The 17,002-nt window shown below is 34.6% G+C and overlaps 2 protein-coding genes across 5 annotated transcripts; one reads left to right on the forward strand and one right to left on the reverse strand.

The window, feature by feature from the left end:
- The first annotated feature begins 2,742 nt into the window (after positions 1-2,742).
- LOC146914544 (receptor-like protein EIX2) lies at positions 2,743-6,594 on the forward strand. Its single transcript, XM_085717373.1, has one exon. The coding sequence runs from the start codon at positions 2,801-2,803 to the stop codon at positions 6,185-6,187; it is 3,387 nt and encodes a 1,128-aa protein (XP_085573499.1). The 5' UTR covers positions 2,743-2,800; the 3' UTR covers positions 6,188-6,594.
- Positions 6,595-11,137: 4,543 nt separating this feature from the next.
- On the reverse strand, positions 11,138-16,533 carry LOC146914545 (TMV resistance protein N-like). Of its 4 annotated transcripts, none has more exons than XM_085717375.1 (7): positions 16,364-16,486; positions 15,830-15,887; positions 15,235-15,728; positions 14,042-15,146; positions 13,148-13,432; positions 12,105-13,034; positions 11,138-12,014 (listed from the first exon to the last, which is right to left on the reverse strand). In XM_085717375.1, exons 2-7 carry the CDS (start codon positions 15,830-15,832, stop codon positions 11,253-11,255), a joined length of 3,579 nt encoding a protein of 1,192 aa, XP_085573501.1. In that variant the 5' UTR covers positions 15,833-15,887; positions 16,364-16,486; the 3' UTR covers positions 11,138-11,252. The 4 variants fall into 4 exon arrangements, with proteins under 4 accessions (XP_085573501.1, XP_085573502.1, XP_085573503.1 ...); XM_085717376.1 differs by having other exon boundaries at positions 11,139-12,014; positions 12,105-13,037; positions 15,854-15,910; positions 16,364-16,533; XM_085717377.1 differs by having other exon boundaries at positions 11,139-12,014; positions 12,105-13,037; positions 15,854-15,887; positions 16,364-16,488.
- Positions 16,534-17,002: the final 469 nt, after the last annotated feature.

Raw genomic sequence — 17,002 nt, forward strand, 5'->3', positions numbered from 1 at the left:
TTAACCCTCCATTTGGACGGAGGGACAAAATTGACGGACATTTTACAAATTCATGGACTATTTTGATATTTCGTTAAATTGAGGGATGAATTTAGCCAATCGGTGCAAATTCAGGGACCAAGTTGATGATTTACTCTATTAATTATAGGCCGAACTAAGCTTTGCTAACGCAAGCTTCTGACTGAAGCAAAAGTATTAAGATAAGGTCCTTTAACATGTCTAAAAAAAAAAGATGGATAGATTTTTTTTTTAGGGATAATTATGGATAGAATAATTACTTTCTAATACACCACTTAATGCAATAAGGGAAATGATATTGATACAACTATTTTGTGATAATTTTTGTGATAACTTTCTCACTCATACTCACATTGTGTTTTTACTTTCTCTCTATTGCTTTGATTTTCAAATCAATATCCACTTTTCTTTGTATATTTTTGATTGTCACATAAATTATCTCATAAATGATTGTTCAAATAACATACCTTATACAATAATAATCACCAACCTTTCAATTGCATTCTTTCATTAATATCAGTTATATCATTCAAAATTTAATATTCTTCATTTATACGTATGGTAAAGGTGAATATATCATCTTGACCAAAAAAAAAAATTTGAATACATCATATCATTTCTCTTTCTTTTATTTATATCTATTTTTTAATTTGTGTCACTCGATCAATAAGATAAGATATTTTGATGTAAACCGTAGAGGAAGTATTTTATATACCATTTGTGATATATAGTGTTGATGCATGAATTAAGATGTAAAAGAAGTTAAAATGAAGGAAATAGAGACGGTAGCAATAGGTTGTGTAATAAGTGTGTGTGCTTTGGTGTCTGGAGGGTGCAAATTGGCGAGGTCTATATTATCCAAGTTGAATGAGTTGTGTGGAAACGGTGCTGAAAGGGGTGAACAAAGAGAAGCTGAACATGCAAGTTGAAGATAATAGCATATACCGGATAAAGCTGGGAGAGGGTGAGGTACTCCAACAACATTATAATATGGAGGAAGTTGAAAAACCCACTTGAATTAGTCTGGTGGTATTGACTTGAGACTTGAGAGTGTGCTCTTACTGTTGCAACGCCTTCATACATCTCAAAGTGAGTGTTTTGCAACTACTTTATGGAGTTTATGGAAGAGTAAGAACATGAGACTTTGGCCGCATGTAGACGAGCCAAGCAGCCGGGTTTTGGAGCGAGCAAATCACTTACTTAAATACTGGAAGCTTGCCAATGGGATAAAACAAAGCAGAAACAGTGGAACACATAATCTACAATCAGGACGGAATAGTGCATATGCACGGAGGTGGTCGAAACCAGCTTTACGAAAATGCATCATATACGCTTCATATTCCTCCTATCAAAATAAGGTGAGTATTGGTATGTGTATCTTATGACGAAACTTGTAGTTTTGTGCTTGACAAGACTCTTTGGCACTCCCAAATGTGTCCTATGGAGGTTGGGGAGGCATTGAAACTCTATCATGTTATCTGACCTTCAACTAGATAATATGAATTACTCTTAATTCAAATAAGGTATTAGACAATTGTCAAGCAGGAAGCAAAAATATTATTAAATTTTTCAAATAAGGTATTAGACAATTGTCAAGCAGGAAGCAAAAATATTATTAAATTTTGAATTATTATGAATGGTTATAAAATAAACAATCTTATACTTTTTATTTTCAAAACATTCATGTCGAGTTTAGTCAAGACAAATTAATGTAGTCGCTCATACCTTAGTAAAGGTAGGCTCATATTAAACTAGATTTCATCATTAATTGATATACAATCATGTATTTATATATAATTTTTTGTTACATCCATATATTTGCGATTTGATATCTAATAAAATGCTATAAATCTATTCCTCTAAAAACAACTAGAATTGTTCTCATATAACGGTAGATAAGTCTAGACTCAAGAATTATTTTTAGCACTTTCTAATTAAGACTCACTTCTAATCATTTCACTATTTTCCTACGATTAAAACACTTCTAGAATTTCACATATAAATTTCAACTTGAATCTAGATGTCTCTAATTTCAAACTATTAATAATATTTTTTCTCCATTGTACTTGCAAGAAGTACAATCATTCTCTTCTTGTGTTATTTCAGTAAGGGCGGTGAAAAAAAGTCCCCCTTCTCTTGAAGCCACACGTTTATGACAAGGGATTAGCCAATGTTAATGTGAATGATGCTTTTACTACTCAAACGAAAATATAATACACATGAGAACTTTACACATCATTTATGTTCTTGTCTTCATCCTAATTTCTTTTTTTCTCTATTTTAACTCACTTGCCTCATTATACCCGATAGAAGAATACATGTATACAAAAACAATAGGACTAAAAGTCCTCACAATTGAACATGAGAGTACAACGGATAGCACTAGGGTGACATAAAATTGTTGATATTTGTGACATTGGCCAATTACAATGTCACAAGTGGCTTTTTTCTCCCTATACAAAGATCATGATATTGTGATTGGTCAATGTCACCAATGTCACCAACTTTTTGTCACCCAAATGCTATCCAGAGTACAAGTACTATAATCAAGGTACAAATGTTGTATTTCATATGTGAAAGGAGTGCCTACGCATAGTTGACAAAAAGGTCCACACGCATACTTAATTGACATCTATTTCACATGTTCTTATTTATTTATTTACAATATCTTTTTTTTTTGAAGGATTATTTATAATATCTTTTGTTTTTCCAATGGTTATAAATTCGGCTATTGGCAATGTAAATAAGTACACAAAACCAATAATCAAATACATAACTTGTGATGAGTACAATGTCAATTATGAATCCATTTTGTATGAAATTGATTCAAGCCGTATTTCTCATGTGTTTGTTGTTGCAAGCAGACCAGCTTGTTTTCTCAAAAGTGGTTGTTAGGTGCATTCAAAGTGAGAGGCAGGCTCTCCTTCAATTTAAGGCTGGCGTAATTGATGTATATGACAACATGTTGTCATCTTGGACGACCGCTGATTGCTGCCAATGGAAGGGAGTTGGTTGCAGCAACCTCACTGGTCATGTACTTATGCTCGACCTTCATGGAAAGTATAATAATTATTATATCAGTGGTGATATCCACAAGTCACTGATAGAGTTGCAGCAATTAAGGTATTTGAACCTCGCTGGAAATGATTTTTACAACACTTATATCCCAAGTTTCTTTGGATCTCTAAGAAACCTAAGATACCTCGATCTTTCATATTGCAAATTTGGAGGACAAATTCCTATTCAACTTGAGTCTCTTTCACATTTGAAATACTTGAATCTTTCGTGGAATCTACTAGATGGTTTGATTCCTCATCGACTTGGAGATCTCTCCAACATGCAACTTCTTGATCTCAGCTGGAATGGTTTGGAAGGAAGCATTCCATCTCAACTTGGAAATCTCTCCAACTTGCAATTTCTTGATCTCAGCTACAATGACTTGGAAGGAAGCATTCCATCTCAACTTGGAAAGCTTACGAATCTACAAGAGCTTTATCTTGGAGCTTTATCCCCATTGACAATTGACAATGGGGATCATAGTGGAGGTCAGTGGTTGTCTAATCTTACTTCTTTAACCCATCTTCATCTAATGTCAATATCTAATCTTGATAAATTTAATAATCGGTTGAAAATGGTTGGTAAGTTACCAAAACTGAGAGAACTAAGTTTAAGTAATTGTAACCTTTCTGATCATTTTATCCATTCCTTGAGTCAATCCAAGTTCAACTTTTCCACTTCTCTTTCTATCCTTGATCTCTCTTGGAACAACTTTGCGTCATCTTTGATTTTAGAGTGGGTGTCAGACATAAGTTCCAATCTTGTTGAGCTTGACCTTTCTCACAACCTCTTGGAGGCTCCTCCATCAAGTAACTATGGCATAGTGATGAAGTCCCTTGAGATACTTGACCTATCAGGTAATAGATTGAAAAGTGCGTTCTTAAAATCCTTCATGAATGTATGCACCTTACGCTCGCTAGATTTGAATGCAAACAATTTCACAGAAGATCTTCAAACAATTCTTCAAAATTTGGCTAGTGGTTGTGTTAGAAACTCACTTCAAGTGTTAGATCTCCGTGCTAATGGAATCACTGGAACACTACCCGACCTTTCTGCATTCACATCATTGAAAACATTGGATCTTTCTCGTAATAAGATGAGTGGAAAGATTCCTGAAGGTGGTAGCTTGCCATTTCAGTTGGAGAATTTATCCATCACATCAAACTCTTTAGAAGGGGAAATTCCAAAATCATTTTGGATGAATGCATGTAAGTTGAAATCATTGAACTTGTCCAACAACAGTTTCAGTGGTGAGCTTCAAGTAATAATCCATCACTTACCTAGATGTGCAAGATACTCACTTCAACAATTAGATCTAAGCAGTAATAAAATCAATGGCACACTACCTGATCTCTCATTATTCTCATTTTTGGAAATATTTGATATTTCTGAAAATAGCCTAAACGGGAAGATATTTGAAGATATTCGATTTCCAACTAAACTAAGGGCACTAAGAATGGAGTCGAACGCTTTAAATGGTGTAATCTCTGACTTTCATTTTTCTGGTATGTCAATGTTAAAGGATTTAGACTTGTCAGACAATTCACTAGCATTGAGATTTACCGAAAATTGGGTCCCGCCTTTTCAACTGGACACTATAAGATTGGGATCCTGCATACTTGGACCTACATTTCCTAAGTGGATTAAGACTCAAAAGTACTTGCAATATCTTGATATTTCTATTGCTGGAATTTCAGATAATGTTCCCGAGTGGTTTTGGGATAATCTATCATTTCAATTGTGCGATACAATAAACATTTCAAACAACAATCTCAAGGGATCAATTCCAAATTTAAAAGTAAAAAATCATTGTTCTTTTTTATCTCTTTCATCAAATGATTTTGAAGGGCCCATTCCACCATTTCTACGAGGTTCTGGACTTATTAATCTATCAAAAAATAAATTCTCAGATTCTCGTCCATTCCTATGTGCAAATGGTATAGATGAAAGGTTAGCTCAGTTTGACATTTCGGATAATCAATTCTCTGGACAAATTCCAGACTGTTGGAACAATTTCAAGTCATTAGTTTATGTAGATTTGAGCCACAACAATTTTTCAGGGAAGATTCCAACTTCAATGGGATCACTTGTAAAACTGCGAGCATTAATATTGAGGAACAATAGCTTAACAGAGGAGATCCCTTTCTCCTTAATGAACTGCACAAAGTTATTAATGCTAGATTTGAGAGAAAATAGATTAGAAGGACTCGTCCCTTATTGGATTGGAAGCAAATTAAAAGAGATGCAGGTTTTAAGCTTACATAGGAATCATTTCTTTGGAAGTATACCATTTGAACTTTGCTATCTTCAAAACATTCAACTCTTTGATCTCTCATTCAACAATCTATCTGGAAAAATTCCTAAATGCATTAAAAATTTCACTTCAATGACTCAAAAAGCTTCATCCCAAGATTTTACCGATCATTCTTTTAGTATCATCGGTGACACTTGGCAACCTGTCCGTGACTATCAATTGAATATATTCTTGACATGGAAAGGTGTAGAACAACTGTTCAACAACAATGCATTGCTTCTTCTAAAAAGCATAGATCTCTCAAGCAATCACTTTTCAGAAGAGATTCCACCTGAAATAGCAGATTTGATTCAATTGGTCTCTCTAAATTTATCAAGAAACAACTTGACAGGGAAAATTCCTTCAAACATCGGAAGGTTAACATCACTTGACTTTCTTGATTTGTCACAAAATAAGTTGTTTGGTTCAATTCCTTCTAGTCTTTCCCAAATAGACCGGCTCAGTGTGTTAGATTTGTCACATAATCAATTATCGGGAGAAATTCCAAAGAGTACACAACTACAAAGTTTTGATGCCTCACGTTACGAAGATAATCTTGATCTTTGTGGAGCACCACTTGTAAAATTGTGCGTTGAAAGGGAGCCACCACGTGAACCAAAAGGAAAAATTCAAGACTATGAAGATTTGCTTCTCAATCGTGGATTTTACATAAGCCTGACATTCGGATTTATTATAGGCTTTTGGGGAGTATTTGGTTCAATCCTAATCAAGCGTTCTTGGCGACATGCTTATTTCAAGTTCTTGAACAATCTAGTGGATGATATTTACGTGAAATGCAGATGGTGGCTCAAAGATTAATTGGTAATAATTCTTTAACTCTAGGAAGATGAATGGTTTCTCCACTTTTATGAATGTTTTGTGAATTATTTTGCATTGTAAATCTAGTAAGATGATTTCTCCTCTCCAACATGTCTCAAAACACTTGATTTGTCTTGATCACAAAATTCGGACTTGCAAAAGACACTCGATTTTACACGTCTGGATTTTGTAATTTGGACAAATTGTGTGTTTTGAGAGAAGTTGAGGGGCGAGGAGAAACTATCCTATCAGAAATAGATTGACGGGGTGTATCTTTGTAATATATGGTTATGTGATTTCTTATGTAATAGTCTCTTGTTGAATTGAGTTTTCAACTTGCAATTCCTTTTGTATTCTCTGTATTATTTATGCAATAAACATTGGTGAAGTATTCTGCAAGTAAAAAATACATGTGTCATTTTTCTCATGCATTCTACTTAGAAATATCTTGGTCTATAAAAATAAATTAAGACTAATAATTTAATTTAAGAAAATATGAAAATTTAAGTCAGAGGTTCTTAATGTTATCCAATTATCTTACTGAGAAGGAAAGAGAAAATCACAAAAACACCCTCATAATAGTTCTCACAGCAGCGCAGGATATTAAATGTCGAACCAAGTTAGCTTGCAGTTGAAGTAATTGCTGCTGGGAGCTGAAATTTACATATATAGCCGTGCATCAGAAGTAATGAAGAATATCAAAATGTGAAATTATTTATGGAAATGGTTCAGTAACATATATTTACCTCAGGAATGACGGAATGAACAGGAAGAATGTCTTGAATGCAGTGAAACTGATTCTGGTCAGGATTCGGGACTAGCCTTAGGAGTCAAATTGTGTATACTGATTCTGCTGCTACACAACGCTTGATTTTGAGTGTAGCAGAAGCCACTATTTGGCTGCTACTCAAAAACACAATGCAATGACATTCAGATATTGCTATGCCTGCTGTTATAGCGTTATTTATTGACTTCTAGATATTTCTGCAAAGCAGTCAGTGAGAACTCAATCATCAATGGAAACATGACTTCACTGAATTTTTTACTGTAATTTTCCTAGAAGCTTTAGAAGTTCACATTATGATCATATTGGAAGAGTGTTTCAAAATTTAAATTTGAAGCAGTTTTTGGCTTTTTGCTTCCGTATAATATATAAAGCTTAGTAGGCTTTCACATGCATTGTAAATAACATACAAAAGTTTCATAGATGTAGTTAGTTATTTGTTTGTAAACTACAAATATTAGGTGTAGTTTTTTGTCATAGCATTAGGTGTTGGAACTCTTGTTATAAACATTGAACACTCGGAGGTTAAATATGTCCTTTGCTTCCTTAGTTGCAGCCTGTTCTGATTTTACTTTTATCCGTAGCCATCGTTTGCCTTTTCTCCATTCAGTTTTGTTCTCCACCATCCGTAACCTAAAAGAACACTTAGTTCAGTACTCATATCACCGACCACACCATCAGAACGGCCTCCTTGAGATTAGTCAGAGCCCAAAAAATGTATTTGTCTAACGGAATTCAGCACCTGACCGGTGGAATTAAAATGTATTTATGTTCACATTTCAACCCCAAAAGCGCTTGTTTAAGGGATCATTTTACACATACAACAAAAATTTATTTATGTTTCTTTCACCAAAAAGCTTAAGATAGTTAGTTTATGACAATTGACAATACTGATAGAGTTACAGCAGAGTAATTGCAGAGAAATACGAGAATGATAAAATAATGTCACCATGATAGGGACATAATTAGTAAAGGGAAACCTTATTAGAACATGATTTGCTTGGGAATAAATTCAAAAAGATTAATTCATGTTGTACACGATATGTTAAATTATTTCAAAGATGGTTTGGACTTTGGACTGTCTTAACAAACAGAAGGATACAAGTAAATTGATGAAAATACAGCCTGAGGATGAGAAATCATAGTACATTGATAAATTATTGATTTAATATTTTCCAATAGAAGAAAGAAAATTTAACTTTCTGATATCTGTAAGCAATAACTCAAGTGGTAGATTATACCTGAGGAAGTAAGTATACAACTTTACATTGTTCGCACTTTGTTAGTAATGTAATACATTTTTATCTTGTTAGTAATGTAACACAACGTGTAAAAATCTATCGTTAATGTAGAATTGGTTTCGCACTCTGTCTGCAACTTTGCATTTTCTTTATTTTCTTTATTTTTCACAGCCATCTACAATAGAAATATATGTATAAGAAAATAATTGGATTAAAAGACCTCAAAATTGAATTAAATATGAGAGTACAACGGTGGCAGCTCCAAAAAATTAACATGATGTAAAGTTTGTATTTCAAAGAAAAGATTCAATTAAGTAGAAATAAAATACTTGTTAATTAATTTGTGAACCGGACATAGGAAAATAAACCACAAAAAAAACTGCATTCTTGAATAATTCCTACAATTGTAGCTCGAATACACCTGTTTTTCTTTTTTCTTTGATGATAAACATGGGCTGAATAATTTCTTCAAATGTCTCGGATTGAACAACAAGTCATAAGAGATATTGTAAGGATCTTTTTATGAAACCAGAAAGTAATTGATGCTAGTTTATTGTAGGCATCTTTTTACGAAACCAGAATGTGTCGGATTTAACAAGTGATCAAACCACTCTGAAATACGTCTTTCTGGCAAGTGAAACTCCTTGTTCCCACCCAATGCATGCAATTACTGATAATTAAGAAAATTAAAAATTGTAGAATATTATCAAATCAAATAAATGAGAATTGAGAAAATAAGAACCTCATTCAGTAACATGTACTACGCCATAAATTCAAGGAATGGCAGTCTCTAGCAATAAGCACACTACAAGAAAATATAAGATTTCTATTGAAAACTTGCTATCAAATTTGTCGGGAGTTAAAACCACATTGATTGACTTCCGAACTAAAACACGCACACATTCTCTTTGATCACTCTCGATCTTCATCATTCAGAAATCATCGACTCCTCATCCTCTTCTGCTGTACGATACCCATCTCAATGATTGAATCTTCTATCTATACCATCATCTTTCCGTTTCAGAATATTTAGTTGAGTTTCCATTTCTTATATTTCATTTTAAAGTTTTCCGCTTATTTACCATTACGTTTGATTTCATATATGATATAAGATCTCGGATTACTTCAATTTTTAGAAATTCTGAATTAGATTAGGAATTATCTGTCAATTTACTCTTTACTCTTTCATTTGGAATCTCAATTTCTACTTAGTTTGTATTAAATAATTTGGACTGAATTTCATTTTTGTGGACAATTGATGAACTTGTGTTGTCTCTAGCTTATGAAAATTCAAGAATAACTGATTTTAATACTATGATCAAGCTTATACTTATCTCAATTTTGGTATGTACTGATACATATAATGGTTAGTGTAGTTTAGGGAATACATTGTTAACCACTGTAGACAATTACGAATTAATGACCTAGCGGCCAGAAACCATGTAATAGGCATCAATTCTGAGTTAAAGTTTCCTACGTGTTTCTTCCTTCCATCATCTTCACGAAAATCCATTCACCGTCCCATCCAATGCCTCTTTACCAGCCTCGTAGAAGAAATGGGTACCGTCTAGCAACTCGGAGTGGCCTCAGAAGGTGGTTTCGACTTAAAGGTCGAGGCAAAGACGGTTCTTAACGGTGTCAGCCTCGGAGACTGTCAATGGTACGTGTCTCACCGTGACAAAATTCAACACTAAGGAAGACCTCACTGGTTGAATTGGAACCTGGATCGCCGGTTAATCTTTAAAGGGAAGTAACACCGGTTAGTAGAATGGGTGGGCATTTCGTACAGGGTCACGTGGATGGCACGGGGGAGAAATTCTTGAACAAAGACTTTATCATGAAAGCAAATACCTTTGCAAATTCTTAAACAAATTATTTTCCTCACAAATCAACCATGCAACGGTTATCATGAAAGGCATGTTAGAAAGGAGAAGTTAAATGCAGTTGCAAAATAGAAGCTAAATTGTTAATGGCAAACAATATGTATCTTTTCTGTTAGTGTAAATGAAAGAATGTCCTTCATTACCATTTTCGCATCTGCGCCTTCAGATGTTATCTTTACTGAGGGCTTATCTCTTTTGGCACGGAGAGATTGTCATGAAACCTTATTAGGACAGGATTTTAAAGAAGATCTGCTAAAAACTGGATTTACAAAAATATATTTGCTTTTTACAATAGGCATGTTTAGATTTTTATGCAAAAGTTTCAAGCAGTTATAGGTTTGTATAATTTCAAATAAATGATAGCATTTTCTTCCTTAAATTGAAAGTTTTTCTTCATTCCATATCTTTATTATGGTTTAATTATTCGTAGATATAGTCCTTGTGATCAACAATTGATTTGTATAAGTGGTAAGGGATTTGAACCCCCTTAAGCAAGTAGTCATAGCTTCGATCCTGACTCTTGCGTGTTAAAAAAGATTCAAACAGAGAATAGAACTCACCTTGTGTGTTGTGCCCTACAGATTCCCATATGAAGATCAATCTCTCTTAAACGACGATGATCACTTCGTACTAAGACATGGTAAAAAAATATAGTACATGTGGATTCCATGCTCTCGTGTTCTTATTTTCAACCACCATTTATTTTCTCTAACTGGCCTCAATATCAAAACCCTACTAACCAAAATTAAACTGATTGAAGTTAACAGCCATCAAAGACATAAGAATACACGTAGGAAAAATGATTGGACTAAGACCTCAAAATTGACTGAACATGAGAGCACAGGAATTGCAATTCCAAAAATTGATTTAGGTAAGCACAAAAAGACAATCATACAACCAGACAACCACTCACTTAATTGAAGCATGACACTGCTTCAAATATTCTCAGATCTGGTGAGTCTTAAACATGAAGACTGCATCCAAAAGAGAAGCTTTTGAGAGTAAATATAAAATAAAAAGCTTCATTAAACTAATAAACCATTCATAGTAGAATTAAGGTTCTATACAGAATAAGACGTTATATTTAATAGAAACAAGTTGTCTATAATAGCGCTACAAGGTGTAAACAATATCTCATAACTGAGGAGATTTGCTGATTACAGGTATGATGATAGACCTTTTCCTAAATAATATAATATGCATATGAAAACTAAAAGGAGGAAAATAAAGCAAAAAATATCAAGAATCTTGTGACCATACTCCCCTAAATGACAGAAATAAGGGTCGGTCTTTCTATGCCAATTCCATGACAATATACACAAAAAATAAAATAATTCATCGTCCATAAGCTGGTCGGCATTCATAGGATGTCTGTGAAAAACTCTTTTAATTCCTTGACCTTTCGAGTTGTGGCTTGGCAGTTGCTGTTTGAATACACTGATTTGAATTTTATCTTTCGGCAAATCTGGATTGGCGAAACGGATGTCTTCCAGGTTGATTCCTTGTTTGAATACACTAATTCCAATTTTATCAATGATAAGTTTGTTTCTGAGGCAAAATAGTGTACACTCCACACAATTCCATTCGTTTTCAAAAATAACATCCGTGGAATCTAATGGTATCTGTTTAATATCAAAAATTATTATATGATCTTCTACTCTGTCCTGCACATGGCCACTGTCTTCGAAATTTAGCTCTAATTCATCTGTTTCTCGACTCCCATTGATGATAAATCTGGGCTGAATAATTTCTTCATATGAACCGGCTCGAACAACAAGACAGAGAGATATTGCAGGGATCTTTTGACGAAACCAGAAAGTAATTGATGCATCATGACCATAGACTTGGTGATCAAACCACACTGGAATACGTCTTTCTGGCAGGTGAAACTCCTTGTTGCTGCCCTCCATGTGCAGTTTCTGATAATATTAATCGATTCAAACATTAAAAAACATATATATTGTAGAGTATTATCAAATCAAATACATAAGAAATAGAAAAATAAGAACCTCATTCAGTAACATGCTTCTACACCAGAAAGTTAAGGAAAGGCAGTTTATTGCAGAGAAAGATATTATGTTGGGCGGAAATCCTCTAATTTGTTGAAGATTCCCGCAGTTATCCAAACTAAGTGTACGCAAAAAGTGACATACTTTGACACCTTTAGGAAGAAGTTTGAGGTCTAAAACTATCAAGGACGTGCACCATTTTGCAGATAATGTTTCCATGTTTGGTGGAACTCCACAGATTCTTTTGAGATTCTTGCAACCATCCAAATGAATTTTGGTTAGAAAGTAACATTCTTTGACGCATGCAGGAAGAGTTGTAAATTTATTCTGCGATAGGTACAACTCTTTCACATTAGAAAACAAAGGGAGACCAATTCGAAGGAAATCGTCTGATACGTGGCAGCCTGAAAGACCTAAATTCAAGACCATTGAGCACGCTTGTGCTTTAAAATTGGCTGATTTTGGTAATAACAACGTACATTCCCCAGCAATTAACTGATGAAGTTCCGGCATCACAAAAATACTACTTGGTAACTGAACAACTCCACAACTAATCAGTACTATTCTTTCTAGCCGGGTGAGATTGTGAATTGTAAATGGAAGTTCTTTTATCGGAGTGTCCCGTAAATCAAGCATTGTTATATTTTCCATCTTTCCTAATATTTCTGGAAATTTCTTCAGACGGTAACACGATGAAAGCTTGAGTTTTTCAAGAGAGCTCAACTTTAACGGTGGAAAAGTCCCAAGCCGGCTACAGCCATCAGCATTCAACATTTTAAGTTTATTTAAGAATCCAACTGATTCGTGAATTTTAGTTAAACTTTTGCAATCTTCAAACGATAATTCTTCTAAATTTGGAGCACCAGAGACATCAGGTATCTCTGTTATAAACTTACAGTCATCAAAACTCAAAACTCTCATGTTCACAAACTTCTGCCGAAAAATACAAACAAAATAAAGATTAAAAATTAAATATAAAATGAATAATGTTCAAATGGATTTGTAGATATATTAGAAAAGAGAGAATAAATTATTGCACTTACCCTTTTTGACATAAGCAAGTCAAGTGACACTAAGCAACTCTGTCGTAACTCCAATCTCACGAGTTTCTTTGGATGAAAGTTAAGAGGTAAAGATGTTGATGGATATCCCCACCATTCCAATACTCTTAAACTATTTGGAAGATGCTCGGGACCTTTGGAAAAACTACCAACTCTAATAATCAGAGTTTTGAGGTTTTTCATCTCCTTGAATGCCATTCCATCCCATTCTACCACTTCTTCAAACTCGGGGAAATCCAGAATTATGACTTGAATACTGCAAGTTCCCTTTGAACACAAAAGCACAAGTCAACAACAAAAGATCTATAAATTTTTGGGAATTTATGGTATATAATTAGACAATATTACATACTTGATGGCCATCATTATATTCCTAAGGGCTTAAACGCCCTCAAGAAAGACTCTGGAACGCCTTGGCGTGCCCGTCAAAGGCGTCTCCTCAACAGTTGTACTTGTTCATCACTTCGCCTTGTCCCAAGACTCGTGCTTGGGGGCTGCGGACCGTCAATATCTTCCGAAGGACCTAGGAACCCTCCCAAAGGGTCTGGGGACCCCTTCTACCCAGGGGCGCCGCCTCAGCCAGCTTCTAGAAGCCTCTAGAGCTCGGCCTAAAGACCTAAATACCCTCATTACTTATGGCTTAAGTAACCATAAATCAGGCCCATAGGGCTATAAATACAACCCTTGAGAGCCTTCTCAAGGCATGAGATAAACAGTCTAAACCCTAGATGCTATTATTGTACTTTTGCAAGTACATTTGATAAGGAAAACAACGACATAATCATACTTTAATTTAGTTGTTTAGCTTATAACATAAAAAAGACAATATAGGTTAAAATTTGAAAAACCAAAACCTTCTATATCAGTCTTACTCACAGTATTTTCTTCGAAAACATGAACTATATCTTCAGGAAACCATAACCTGCTACGTTTTCCAGGCTCCTCCGGTGATTCTTGCCGAACAATCTCTTTGCCCATGTCCTCTATCAAGTCGTGCATTGTTACATGACTGTTCGAAGTTATCTTTATGAGAGATTTTTCTATCAGGACTCCAATACCATATTCTGGGCAGAAACCATACTGAATCTGAAGTATTTTTCTGATGTATGACAAATCACATCCTTTGAAAAAACAAGCAATATCAAGAAATGTCTTCTGCTGATCTTCATCCAAACAAACAAAACTTACTTTAAGTATGTCGTGGATCTTTTTATCAGGAATTCTTTCAAACTGATCTATTGCTGATTCCCATTCTTTTATACTTTTTCCGATCAAGTAGGAACCCATTACTTCCAAAGCCAATGGAAGGCCAGAAGCATAACTTACTGCACGACTTAAAACGTTCTCGTAACTTGAATCAACTTTGTCAGTTTTGAAAGCATTCCAACAAATCAATTCAAGTGCTTCTTTCATATTCAACCCATCTAGCTCATACGATTTTTCAACCCTGTGACTTGTTAACAAATGCTTGTCCCGAGTTGTGATGATTACTCTGCTGCCAGGACCAAACCAACCAGACTTTCCAACTATGGCCCTCAACTGTTCTAGTTTGTCAACATCATCAAGAACCAAAAGAACCTTCTTTAGGTGAAGCCTATGTTTTATTATTGGAATTCCTTTATTGACACTTCCTATATTCGTATAGTTCTTTCCAACAATACCATCAAGAACTGTCTCTTGGAGATGCACTAGTCCGTGTTTGATTGAATTTTCCCTTACGTTATCAAGAAAACACAAACCTTCAAATTGATCAGCAATCAAATTATATACAGCTCGAGCAATTGTGGTTTTACCAATTCCACCAATACCGTGGATTCCTACCATCAGGACTCCATCTGATCCAACATTTAAAAGTGAGGTTACTTTTAGCACTCGAGACTCCAATCCAACAGGATAATCCGCAATATGCAAAGGAATGCGATTAATAATGTTGGAGATTCCTTTAATGACCTTCTCTATAAACTCATATTCATTCTCATTCCTTCATCACACACCAAAAATTCAAATCAGATTGAATTAACAGCCAAATGAAAATCAAAGTAAAAAAATATACAAAGTTAGAGCATTACCCATGTTTGAAATGATAGCCAGACAAATCAGCTGCTTGACTCAAAGCTATCCTCCATTTTAGCACCTTCTCCTTATCATTTTGAAATCTTTCCTCGTGTTTAGCAAGTGCTTCTTTATAACTACCTCTCTGATGTCGCACATCAGATGGATCCACATCATAAAAAACGGGCAAAACCAACCGACCCTTCTCCTTAATCAAGTCAAGGATGTGAACAAGTTCGTCTAAACAGAATGACGAAAAAGCATAGTTCTCAGAGAACACGAGAATAGCAATTCTAGTCTCTGCAATTGCCTTGACAAGTGACGGCATAATCTGTTCCCCTCGTTGAAGTTCTTCGTCATCAATGAAGGTGTGAATTCCCCTATCAGTCAGTGCTTTGTACAGATAACCAGTAAAACCATGCCGAGTATCTTGGCCTGTGAAGCTTAGAAAGACATCATATTTCCATCCATAGGTAAAGGAAGATGAGGATGTTGATGCCATGATTGCAAACTGTACTCAAATGGAAAAGCTTTTCTTAACATCAATGTTTTTAATGATTAATTGAGATGTCCTTCAAAAAAAAAAAAAAATTATGAATAAAAATATCTCACCATAAACAAGTTTATATAATTTACCTTGATTTCTTGCGATCCTACAGCAGTGAAGTGCCTGCAATGAAATCTTCAAACATGCTGTAAATTTTTATCCAACCATGAACAAGTTTACATCAATCGTTGTCACCAGAAAACCAAATTATACTTAATCTACAAAATCTTATATATGTGAGATTTTAAAATACTGAAAATTAACATGATTGATAATCCTTTAACATTTTTTGGTCTTAACCTTACGGTTCCGGGGAAGAGGCCCTCTTAATCTTGAGTGCGGTCGGATTAAGGTAAAGTCCGACCAAGAATTGTTCTGACCAAAATTAAATTTGAACTCAAATTCAAATGAACGATTTCTTCTAGGATGAAGCTTATTAAATACTTGAGTTCAATCTATTAGTTTAATCATATAACGTTCCAATCATACTTCAACATACTTTTAAAAACATTTTATAATCTTCTTGGATTTTTTCTTTTAAATAAAATAAGTCCTCTCATCCCCTCAATGCAAACATAGTTAATAATAAAAAATCTTACCAAAAGTTTGACTTGCTATGAGCCTACATCACTGAAGTGTCTGCCATGAAATCTTACTAAATTGTTGTGAAGGGGTTGTCTATAATATCTGAAAATAATGATGCATAAATAAAGATATTCAACTTACTAGGGTCAGAGAGAGGTGATCTGCTTCAGTCCAAAAAGGGAAGACCGATGACTTGGTATCAGGTCATATTCATGGTGTCTCTTTAGTCATCATGTTCACATTTGCTCACAAATTTTTGCTAACGTGTAATGTATGTTTGCTCTATGGGTCTTTTGTTTTCAACACTCCCTTTTTTGCTACTACACCTTGGTCACTCATTTGATCAAATATGGATGTATCTATCCCATCACTTTATGTGGGATCCACTTCCAAAGTGTAAGATCGATATTGATTTCATCGAATAAGAAAGTAAATGTTCGAGTGTTCATATGACTCCTCTTATTGCATATACGTGCTAACACAAAGTGCTGGTATAGATACATTCAAACCGTTCAGATGCATACATACTAAGATAGAAGAGATGATAATCATAATTGATATTGTCTGAGTAGGGTACTGTTGTACGCGTTCCCATACCCACTATTTGCAAAACGCTAAAACCCACTTTTTGCCCACTAAGTTTGCAAAAGTTG

This window comes from Medicago sativa, chromosome 6 (genome assembly GCF_051527215.1).
Source record: "Medicago sativa cultivar Bolivia chromosome 6, Bolivia_mono, whole genome shotgun sequence".
Lineage (NCBI taxonomy): Eukaryota > Viridiplantae > Streptophyta > Magnoliopsida > Fabales > Fabaceae > Medicago > Medicago sativa.

Excerpts from the sequence above, each read along its gene's own strand:
- LOC146914544 (XM_085717373.1), top strand. The coding sequence starts at position 2,801 with ATGAGTACAATGTCAATTATGAATCCATTTTGTATGAAATTGATTCAA.
- LOC146914545 (XM_085717374.1), bottom strand. Across the intron at positions 13,433-14,041 it reads ATGTTTTCGAAGAAAATACT|GGAACTTGCAGTATTCAAGT; the intron begins GTGAGTAAGACT and ends TTGTGTTCAAAG. Across the intron at positions 12,015-12,104 it reads GAAGCATGTTACTGAATGAG|AAACTGCACATGGAGGGCAG; the intron begins GTTCTTATTTTT and ends TAATATTATCAG.